Source organism: Pan paniscus, chromosome 4 (genome assembly GCF_029289425.2).
Source record: "Pan paniscus chromosome 4, NHGRI_mPanPan1-v2.0_pri, whole genome shotgun sequence".
NCBI lineage: Eukaryota > Metazoa > Chordata > Mammalia > Primates > Hominidae > Pan > Pan paniscus.
Window position 1 is genome coordinate 138,634,904 of NC_073253.2, and position 12,336 is coordinate 138,647,239.

Here is a 12,336-nt window from a genome sequence, read left to right on the forward strand (position 1 = left end):
CCAGAAAGAGAATACTCTAGCATTTATTAATAAAAATATAACAATGTGGTTGGAGTTATCACTATGGCTATTATGTAGATGGCATACTTAATATCCCTCAACAAAATCCACTGAAAACTTTGTCGAAGGCGCTTTCAAAAAATAATAAAACTGAAAAAAAAAATCATTGTGAAGATACTACCTTGGCATTTGAAGGCTTTAAAATACAGTAGTCTTTATGAAACTGCGATCCATGACCCTTCAGGGATTGCACATAGCAGACCCTAAAAGATTCTTGATTATAGGAAATACCTACACCACAGTCACAGATGTCATAACGTACTTAGCCAATGAGAGTCATGCTGGTTTAAGCTAAGTGGACTTGGCAGAGCTTTAAAAATTCCACCTTGCATTTTTATAATGCTTTTTAATTGTCTTTTCTTTTTTTTTTTTTTTCTTTTTTTTGAGACGGAGACTGGCTCTGTCGCCCAGGCTGGAGTGCAGTGGTGCAACCTCGGCTCACTGCAAGCTCCGCCTCCCAGGTTCACACCATTCTCCTGCCTCAGGCTCCCGAGTAGCTGGGACTACAGGCACCAGCCACCATGCCCGGCTAATTTTTTGTATTTTTAGTAGAGACAGGGTTTCACCGTGTTAGCCAGGATGGTCTCAATCTCCTGACCTCATGATCTGCCCACCTCGGCCTCCCAAAGTGCTGGGATTACAGGCGTGAGCCACCGCGCCTGGCCTAATGCTTTTTAATTTTCAAAGTAAACGTACATGCACAAATCCTGTCAGGTAAAAACCCTCTCACTATTTTACAGAAATTGAAACTGTGACAAAAAGCAGTAAGTGACTTTACAAATATATGCAGGAGAGCAGAGGCCTGATCCTTTATATTTTATTTAAAGATTCGCTGTTGACAAAAATTATTAAAGATACATGAGGAACTAACATACCCAATATTAAATATTTCCCTTCAGATAAGTGTTAAGGTTTCCTGGTTTTTCTTTTTCTTTTTCTCTTTAAATGCCTTTAGTTTTCACATCTGTAAAATTAAGGTAAATAACAGCTGCCTTCTGTGCTTCATGGATATTGACAGAATTGAGACTTAATACAGTAACTAGAATAAAAACTTTCACAGAGTTGAGATTTAAATGAGATGAATGCATGCAAAGTGCTTAGCATAGTGCTGTCACATAATTGGTGCTTAATCATTATTAGGTAAAAAAAAATTAACAAAATGAATAGGGAAGAATACAGACACTGTATATTTTAAAAATCTAAATGAGTCAAAAGTAACTCTTATAAAATATGTGGCTAGTCTGTATTATGTCAATCAACTATTTGTTCCAGATGTCTAGAAGAGACCCAGATAATTAAAGAAGCCTACCGGGGAACTTAGATAACTAAGAATTGAGATATTCAAACTGGCAACACCGCTCATTAAGTGTTTTGTGATCTTTACCTCAACACTTTCTATGGATCTCAATTTCTCATTCGAAAAAATTAGGGGGTAGAATTAGGGAAACTCTCAAGTTCTTTTAAGTTCTAATCTAAAATAACTGTAACGAACATAGAAAACAAGCTCTGAGAACCCAAGAGCCCCACCTCTCGGGTGCTAACAACAGCAATAGTTTATTTTTATATATCACCAACTACATTATTTTAAATCCTTATCTTATAAAAACACCAAATCTGCATTCACATCTATTTGTCTTACATTCGATAATCTATAAAGAAAATGTCAAAGAACCAACTTTGTTATACCATTCCCTACCCTAATTACTTCCCTCATCAAATTGACGGGTTAAAAGGATTGTGGAATTTTAGAAACACACACATAGGTGTTTTGAAAACAATTCAAACACAGTTGTAAAGAAAGTATTTTTGACTCCAAAGTACCTAGTTCAAGGCCATGGACTGTCTCCCTTAGCATTAGAAACTAGGTCTTTGGACTTTTAGTTGAGTATTTTTCTTCTGTTTCTACTACTGAATATCTAAATCAAATTCTTTGGAAGGGATGGTTAAAAAAATAAAAAAGCAAAATCTGCAATTTAAATAGTCTTAAAATTAAGGAAGCTCTTATCCTCAATAATTATAAAAGAAAACATTAAAACGATAACATAAAGTAAAACAGTGTCCATAACAAACTGGTAGAGCTTTAGTGTTCAGCATGTGACAATCATAAGGTCATAAGTCACAGCACTGCCCCAACCAGCATGAAATAATAAATCATGTAGTGAATTGTATCATTTCATAATAGCTTTCAAAATTTGGCTATCAAATATACTTTCATAATAGCCACAGCCAAATATTATGGACAGTTATGAAATCAACTAGAATAAAGGCTAATTTTATTGTAAAAAGAAATAGTAAGTTAACACTTTTTGCAACAAACTGTATGTCTTAAACACTGCATACTTATTGAACTCTCAAATTATTAGTTACAAAAATAAAAATTCAACGTAAGATAATGTGTAAACATTTACAACTAATCATATCATTAAAACTTTTTTCCCCTTATACATATTTTTGGTGCCCTACAGTGAGAATGAAAAAAAAATTCTAAAACAACAGGTACTTTCACTGAACTTGCTGCATTATAGACAGGATTAATCTTGTTGAAACTTGCTAAAAAGAAAAAATATTTTAAAGCACTCGAAATTAATACTTGGGTTACTCTGAAAAAGCATGTTTAAGCATGCAGCTCTATTGGGATGTAATTAATATTTAAATTGGCCAAGTGATAAAATTCGGGGATAACACACTTTCATTCAAAATACTGAATTTAAGGAATGTATTGCAATATAAATGGTTTAAGTGACTGTCTAGCACTTGCAGAACCCCATAATTTATTCGGCATATTATGAAAAATTAATTTTCTCAATATTCCAGCAGAAAAATACATAACCCATAGAAATATATTACCAAAGAAAAGGGTTGCTCTCCAGTCAGTTGACAATGGCTGTAAAAGGGCACTATGATATATGAAATGATTATATCAACATTAGGACATTAGGTCGACTACATTCAAGTCATTAGATTTTCATTTATTAAACAGCAGCTTAAATAAAAATGGGAAAAATATGAACTTAATCTTAGCTAAAATAATCTTCAAGTAAAATGTGCATTTTATCCTTTTTTGATAATAAAGCATAGTAAGAAACAACATAACTCAAAAATTAGTTTTATATAGCCATGGTCAGTTTTAGACTTCTACCTGAAATAAAAGAAATTAAATTGTAATTCTGATTGATGCATTCCCTTGTACCTATAGTCCTAAATTTTTCTTTTCTTAAACCTCTAATTCATGACAGTTGATCCAAACTGTTAGTTTTCAGAACTGATCTGGATATTCCTAAACTTATCTATAGCATCCCACATCTCTGTTGCTCCTCCCTCTTCACCCTCCACCCCCAATTAATTCATGAACTCCACTGGAAATTCTGTATTTAGAGACATTTACAACAGTATTGAGGACTAAGGAAAGCAACCTGTCACAATTAGGTGTCTGGGGGTTAAAACCACTGTCTACAAATAATTTTGAACTGCAACAAAATTCTATTTCTTTCTTAATATGTAAAATGAACAAAAATCACCATCACAAGTCACACCCTAATCTAGTTTAGCATAGAAATGATCACACATAATTCAACAGGGAAAGGAACACTTAGTAGATCTTTTCTTTTTTAAAATTGAAATTCTCAATAGGAATATTTTATTTACTTGAAAAATACAAAACCCAAGTATTAATAGAATATGCCAGAAGAAAATAAGAGCAGTTGGCTCTCTGAAGCTGCAGAAATAAGGCAGCATGGGCTTTTAAAAATCCTTTGTAAAGGTCAATATGTAATGGATTTTTTTTTGTAGTTATAGCTTAATTCAACAAAATTTTCTTGAAAACTCTTTATGCAACAGGAATCATCAATGTATATTTTCCATGACTCAGAAATATGAAAACAAGTGCCCATTAATCTGGCAAATACCTGTAAATATTGCATTACACAATTACTCTTGATGAAAATATTACCAGGATGTCCTCAGAAGGGTAAATGCTATTCAGCACAAACCTATTTTGCTTATTTAATTTGCCCACCTAAGTACTAGTACACAATGAGAACCCACTGCTCATTAAAATTAGGAATAATCATTAAAGTAAAAAAGAATGTGCTTTAAGAACTAAGCCTCAGACCTTGTCTAAGCTTAATGTAAATTAAGATTTCCTGGGCTGTTTCAATCACCTGCAGGCCAGAGTAGACTGAGATTTATGTAACTAACCAATTAATGCAGATGTTCCGACTTTCACATTAGGCAGTCACATTAAAGTAAACCCTTTTGATCCAATCTTTCCTTCACTAAATCTCAAAAGGCCCCTAAAGTGATCTCTACCCACATATCCATTTCACTATTAATACAATTTGCATTTAATCTACATTTATGCAAGGTATATTTCAGAATAAGTCTTTCATAAAATGTATAAACATTAAATAAGTAGCAAAAGTGGTCAGACTAAAATACATGTAACACAAATAGACAAGACCAAAATAACATATGAATTATGTTACCAATTATAAAAATATAAGGGGACTAGCCATAGAAACATCGTAAGTAATTTCAATAAAATCTGACCACATGCTAGTCACATATTTCTGTATTAGTCATTTCACACTAAAATGACACACCTGAATACACAGTGTGTTTTAAAAACTTTTTTTACTAATCATGTAGCCATAACAAGTTACAGATTTGAAAAATAAGATTCTCATCATAAAGCTAAAAATAAGTGAAAATATATTTAAAAAGAAATCTCCTTTAACATTCAGAAATCACTTTACATAAATGAGTACCAGAAATATTAAGCTTAAAAAACACTGAAACACCCATTGCCAGAATCTTTAGAAGGAAAAGAAAAAGAAAAAAGGTAGGAAGTAAAGAAAGTATCCATGGGGGTGAGGGTAAATCACAGTCAAAACAAATCTCTTCTCTTTGTATTTCCTCTTTATCTGAGAAAACATTCAACATGATGTTAGCAGAATTTGCTTCATTCATTCTGTATTTGTACAGGTCTTCAATTTCATTACTTTTATAAAACCAGATACAGATGCGATTACTAATGAGACATTAAAATCTACATAAATTTTAGTAGCTTCATTAAGTGCCAATCATCAGAGCCCTAGACTCTGCCGAAAACTGAATTTACAAGTTCATCCTACATCATTCATTCTCTCCAATAATCCCTCCCTTCAGGATACGAACAATTTTTTAACACTAAAATTTCAACATAATCCCAATAAAAGCTCTAATACCACCTAAAACCATTTCTGTTCTCTACCTCTGTCATTAATGCTTAAATGAAACAAGGCTGAAAATCAAATAATGCAGAAATGTGCCTTCGTCACTAAGTTTATGCTAATTGTACTGAACTTCAGTATTTTTAAAAGCATATTAAGTTAGAATGACTAGTTTGTTTTACTTAAAGAATAGATTTTGAGAATAAGGTTTCTCTTGTTTTACTATAAATGAACTTAGAAAATGCTTTACTAAGCTCAATCATAATATTCATAATTTTACAATTTTATGTGATAATTCAATGTTGTGGTGGAAGGAAGGAATTGCCTCTTCCCACCCCCAGAGAATAAAGTGAGGATATTTTTTTTTAAGTATTCTGATAAAAACAATTTTAGGTGGCATTTTAAAAAGTCAAATTGCAATTTATAACTTTTTTTAATTTAAAAGGAATTCAAGTTATTAGTGGCATTTAATATTTTTCTACGTAAAGTCAGAAGGTCAGTATTCAAGTTGTGGTCTCAATGTGTTGATTATTTGCTGATCACTCAGGGTCACTGGTCATAGCAAATGTTTGGCTACAGTCATGTAACATATAGAGAAGAGAAAGCAACTAATTTTAGCTATATCAGGGCTGTTGTTTGGAAACAATAGACTAATTCAATGATGGTTTAAAAGAAACACTGTTTCAATTTATTTGGATGAAGCTTTGTTTTGGGTAATCATAGTTCCCAGTGCTAAGTTAACGCCATAAGGTATAAAATCTTCAAATATTAACAAAATACCCTGTATAAAGTATTATACCTTCTTGTTAGGACACAGACTACTGATTATATTTCCCAATCACAGATTGGCATAAAAATAATAATTTCATTTGATATTAAAGAACTTCTAAAGAGCCGCATCATCATTGCCTTGCCTACTACCTCCATAAGGTTATGGGACCCAAATTAAAAATACATAAAGATACTTTATGTCATGAAGTACTATAAAAGTTAAAGCATTAAAATCACCTTTAGTGATTTAAGAGTAACTATGTTCATCTACTTATACTCTATATCCCAGATTTTATAGGGTTTAAAAGTTCATAGCAAATGGAAAATAAGTTTTGTCCCTTGCCTTTTCTTTATAGTAAGGAAAATGAAAACCATGCCATGATGATTATCAGGGCAAAATCCATTAATAATCCCCAAGAGTTTACTAAGATGTTTTATTTTTCTTTGTATAATTACATGTTTTATAAATCAATTTAAGAGTTTCCTACAGATAGCTTAGTCAAATCAACCGTACTTAACTCTTTTAAGAAAACCAAGTATGTGAATTCTATTGCCAAAAATTTGCAATTGAAAATTTTAAAACACAGCATGTCTTTTAGCATTTAAAACACAACAGCTTATGCAATAATAAACATCTCAAATCTCCTTACTGAAAAGATTTTAAACCTTCAATTCAGGTTGAAGTAGTGTTCTTCTAAATAAAGGATAATTATTTAAACAATAGATTAGGAGGTAGTTCACATTAAGACATGTAAGAACCAAGGTTTTTTGGTTTTTTGTTTTTGTTTTTTTTTTTTTTGACAACTAAGCCTTTTAGAAGAACAGAACATAGCCTAAATCTAAGTCTAAATTATTTCCCTAACAAGAAAAGCTTCCTAAGTACAGAGGAAAGAAAAGAGACATCCTCCAGGTTAGGATAGCTTTCACAGAAAAAGTATTTTCAAAAATCTGAATAACTAGTTAATGGGAACGATGAATATCACTAACATTTAAGAAAAAACTTCAATAGTTACGTACAAATAAATCACTGTCTACCATGTCTTCTTTTAAAAAAACCCGCTGATTAATCAATCTTGTGTCACTACAATCCACATTTTTATATTTTCCTTCACAACTAAAATGGATATAAAACCTAGCATTTATCTGAATTGGGGATGAGGTTACGGGGTAGAGAAATTCACCCCTACCAACACGTATATCTACATTTAGAACTTTTTTCTGATAATTCCATTTTCTGACCTTTTTGGGTCAGACAAAAATATCAGTATGCTTATAAACGACTGAGTAAAAAAAAGAGAAAAATCAAACGAAAGCTGAAAATTGAAGCTTAACAATTTTGGCCACCAGTTATCAACTTGAGAACTTGCAGGAACATTTGAAAGTAAAATTTTGTTTTGCACCATGTTGGCACCAATTCCTCTCTTAAAGAGATTGATCGGCAGACATAACTTGTCTACTTTATGGCAAGAACCCTGTGAGCAAGACCTGTGTCTAATACTATGGTCTGGTACACTGTTCACTGCATTGCTTTAGCAATTTCAAAACTCAAATTCTTTAACAGAAGATTCAGTTTGAAGAATAGGGCTCTTTGTTAGTACTTCTGCTTTTAACTCTTTAATCTCAAGCTAACACTTAACGAATTTACAAATAAGGCAGCACAACTTTTGACTATGTAAGTAAGGGTATCATTTATTGTAATATAAGAACATATTCTAAAACAGCTGAATGACCATGCACAACACAATATGATATTATGAGACATTATACTCTCCTGAATTTATATAATTTTTCCTTAAGATATCTGTTAATGAGCAATATTATTTTAAAAATGTTAAATAAAATCCTCACCGTTGGCCAATGGGATACTGAAAACCACTATTTAAGGAAAAAACCTGAAATGGTTACGTACAGATGTCACTTAGGTTGTCTACCTTTCCTACTTTCAAAAGGCCACTTAAACTTATTCATATAAAAAAGCACATGAATCTTTAGAGAACACATATAAATCAATGAAGATTTACATCTATTAATCTACCTTAAATGTACCATTCTTAAGAAACAGAAAAACACTGATCTTACCTTGAATAGCCATTAGAAAAAACTGTTCGACCAGGGAAGTTCAGAGTCCCCAGAGAAGTCAAGTTGTCATCTCCAGATCCTTGGCACCTATTCCAATTTTCGGAACCAACGGGAATTGGTGGAATGACATTAAAAATAGGCTTCTGATCCTGCTGTTGAGAAAGGGATGCTGTATTCATGTCATAGTGGTACATCTGTCCTCCAGAGGTACTCACACCATGAACAGAAATGGCAGACATTTTATTACCAATTATATTTGCTCCAGGAAAGCTTGCCTGACAGTAAACTGTGCCCAGTTTCTCTTGCTTAATTACCCCAGGGGTGCAGAGTTCGATGAAATCTTCTTTTTCTGTTTTCACTTGGGGCAGTGTTACATTACTGGGGCTTGACAAAACCAGATCTCCATTATCCTTAATTTTGGGTTTAGTGTCCGGTAAAATGAGAGGCTTGCAGTCCTCATTCGAGTTTCCTTCCAAAAGGAATGAATCGTCTTCTCCCGCCAGAGGAGAAAGCAAACAGTTTTCATCTATCAACAGGTCTGATCTCCAAGGACTCTCATTCGTCTCTTTACCTGGGGACCCAGAAGAAAACTCCAAATCCTGCAAAATGTCAAAGGTGCTTTGGTCTGTGGTATACAATTTCACATTGCCACCGTTGGTGCCAGTCTGGCCCTTCAAATGTTGCTGTTCTGAAGATACATCAGAGTGAGTTTTTGGAAACTCCTTCTCTGTGGGGGCAGCAGACACAGCAGTGGATGCTGAACTCTTGGGGTTCTCTGGAACACTGGTCGACCTATTGAGGTTTGCAATGCTTTCTTCCAAAAGCTTTAAGTCTGTTTCCCCCGAGGAAAGGCTGATTTGGCCCTGCTGTGGGAATCCCAGGTCATTTCCCATCACTTTTGTTTCTGTCTCTCCCATATACAGTCCCATTGAGAGTGAAACTGCTTTGGACAGATCTGGCTGCTGCGCATTGCTTACTGAGCCTTTTGGAAAATCAACCAAAAGTCTTCGCTGCTTGGAGTCTGATTGAGAAGCGACAGCCAGTGAGGGTGAAGACGCAGAAACCTTCACAGTAGCTCCTCCTCTTAGGGTTTTATAGAAGTCCATCACATTTCCCCTCTCCTGAGCAAGCACACTGCTGGGGTTTTCTTCTCTACCAGGAGTTAATGATTCTTTGGAGTCCATCAGTGAATATCAACTACAAAACAAAAAACAAAAAGCGGGGGGAAAACATCATAAGCTCTAAAGTCACATTATCTTCCTGATCCGATTAGTAAGAGGCAGCTTGTTAAATGAACCTTTTAGTTAACTCCGAATCAAATTCTTTGTTACCAGAAGAGTAGTTTCTATCTTCCAGAATAAAAAGCCATGTCCCCTGCTCCCATTCAGCATGCCACATTTAAAAGTACAATGCAATCCATTTGCACAGCTGAGGGCAAAAGTGTATCGAACTAAGCTTGGCTATTCATCCTGCCGCTCACTGAACGTGTAGCTTTGTTAATCACAGACATTATAATTCATTACATCTGATTATTCTGAAGGTTCAAGTTGATGTCAAAGTATTTAATTTCAAAAAAAGGAAGTGTGATCATTAAAATTCCTACCTCTTTTCAATCACGGCTGTTTGCTTTTCTGAGAACCAATACATATAACATTTGATAAATACTATGCTAGAATTCTCAATCCCTAATTACTTCCAAATTTCCCTCCTACCAGCTAGTCACACATCCAAACCTTTGAGTACAACCAACTGGTGAACCATGCACGTTTTCTTTGAAAAATAAACAATGCTGATCTGCTTATCTTCCGACAGGCTGGGAAAAGGCTTTTTAACCCATACTTCTGACTGGATGTGCCTACCTCCAAATTTTGGATATATGAAATGAGATACACTTTATATAGGCCAACTAAAATTTAGATTTTAAAGAGCAGAAGAGAAGGTGTAGTAGCTTCTCACTACGTTGTTAGCTTACGTAACTTAAATATAGCTGACCCTTATAACTCACAAAAACATCTAGATTAAGCTACATTTGTTTACATTGCTTGAGATCCTCAATATGAAATGCTATTACATCTCTAAGTTCTTTCCTTTCCAAACAAATATCGAAGTACTGAAAAATGGAAAAACACAGAACCGTAAAATCACATTCATATAAATTCAGGTATAACTGTATCCAGTAAAATGTTCAAAATAATTTTCTCTGCCTTCACCTATCCAAACCTTCACCTATCCCAATTCTCAGCCTATTCTCAAGAGAGTAAGACTGTTAGTATATCGTTAATCAGGGTGTTTTAAGAGATGGGCTAAGACGGAGAAGCGCATTTGGGACACTGTAGTCAAATCCCGTCCAATAAAAGGTAACTTTTCCTATGCGATGACGTTAGGCAGCATAAATGTCACTGGCCCTCACTGAAAAGTGAATATGAAGGTAGAGAGAGGGGTGTGGACTTGCCACTACAAATCTTGAGGGTAAACTGCTTATCTCCCCACCTCTCTGCCCCGTTTATCTGAGGTGATAACGATCTCTAAACACGAGGTATCGAATGGAGCCCAATGAATTTCCATGCCGCTTTTTTGACAGCTGCCTTCAAACCCGAAACCAAAACAATATTTCCTAAAACGAAAACGCTCCCTCAAGCGACATTATCCCCCAGTTTAAGTTGCAAATAACCCAGCCACATTAATTGGCCCTAATGAACCATGCCAGGGGGTCTTAAGTGGTATTACAAGGTTGCAATTATCAAGTCTGCAACCCCAAACGTCAAAGTAGCACTTGTAAAAATCGCAGCACAAAACCATTACGGTTACAGGGGGTCTTTTTCTAAAAGGGGCCACTTAGAAACCTCAGGCGCGAATTAACAACAAACGCTAAAGAGCAAGCCCTTGCGGGGCGGGGGTGGAGGGGAGAAAAAAGTGCGAGGTTAAAAGAGAAGTACGTCCAGACCTGTTGAGTTCTCTCTCCGACACGCCCACTTCTAACAGATAACGCCGGCCCCGGCCGGAGTCTCCAAGTTGCGGGCTGTCAGCCCCCCGCGTGTGCACCCTCACGCGCCCCGCACGCCCTCCTCAAGCCAGGCGCCGCCGGGGCCTCCCCGGAGCCCGGGCTCGCGCTCGGGCGCGCCGGGGTGGCGTGCAAATATTCGGGCGAGTAAAATTCAGACGCGGCTTAGCGATCACCACGAAAACGGGTGTCGGGCGACCCCCTTGGAGGGAAAGGGGACACTTGGGGGGAGAAAAGAGGCCAGGATTCCCGCGAGGAATGAGAGGCTCGAAGCCCCCGGCAGTTCGACAGGGCTCCGCTCGCCGTCCGAGGTCAGGTTCCTCCCCCTCGGCCCGGCCAGGAGACGCCGGCGGAGGGAGAGGAAGAGGCCAGCGCTGTCACCCGCGCGCTGCCCTTTCGTCACCGTCGCCCGGCCCTTGCCAGCCCCCCACCCCCACTCCCCGAGGCTAATAAAAGTTTGTAGGCTCCCGCGGCGGCCCCCGAGTTGTCTCCGGTCCCAGCGGCACCTCGGGGGAGCGAGCGCGCCCCGGCCCCCTCCCGCCTCGCTTCTTACCTCTGGCAGAGGAGCCGCTCGCCCGCCACCGTCCGCAGCTCCCGCCGCAGCCGAGATAAACAACTTAGCTTGTGAACGCAGAAGGAGCAGGAGGGAAATATATTTTTTTTTCTAAAAAAAGGAAGTAAACAGCCGCCCCTTTCTCCATGGGTGGGGGGAGAGCCCCTATTTAAGAAAGTCTCCCATTGCCCAGCTGACAAGCCAGCCCTCCGCCCCGCGCCGGGCTCCGCAGGTCGGGGCTTCCGGGCGCGCGTGCCCCGTCCCGGTCCCAGCTGCTTCGGCCGCTCCGGCTGCGGCGTCTCCTTCCACCCACAGAATCCGTCCCCGACGGGCAGGCGGTGACTCGGGCTCCCGTCACAGACACGAGCTCGCAAAATGGAGGAGGCGGCGGCAGAGGGAAGAGAGCGCGGACACGCGAAAGGGCAGCCCGGCCTGGGCGAGCGAGCGGGACCGAGCGGGGAGCGGGTGGAGGCGGCGCCACGGCGCGCACACACTCGCACACACGCGCTCCCACTCCACCCCCGGCCGCTCCCCGCCCGAGGGGCCGCGCGGCGGCCGCGGGGAACGATGCAACCTGTTGGTGACGCTTGGCAACTGCAGGGGCGCCCGCGGTCCCTGCCCCCACGCCCTCCGCGCGGGCCCCGCCACCCCGGCCCCGACGG

The 12,336-nt window shown here is 38.2% G+C and overlaps 1 protein-coding gene across 2 annotated transcripts in view; it reads right to left on the reverse strand.

Moving 5' to 3' along the window:
- NR3C1 (nuclear receptor subfamily 3 group C member 1) overlaps positions 1-12,336 on the reverse strand; it is a 454,994-nt gene that overhangs the window by 112,628 nt on the left and 330,030 nt on the right. For both annotated transcript variants that reach the window (XM_034960705.3, XM_055112738.2), the window contains exon 2: positions 8,121-9,317. In XM_034960705.3, the coding sequence (XP_034816596.1) occupies positions 8,121-9,304 (1,184 nt within the window). In that variant the 5' untranslated portion in view covers positions 9,305-9,317. The remainder of the gene's footprint in view (positions 1-8,120; positions 9,318-12,336) is intronic.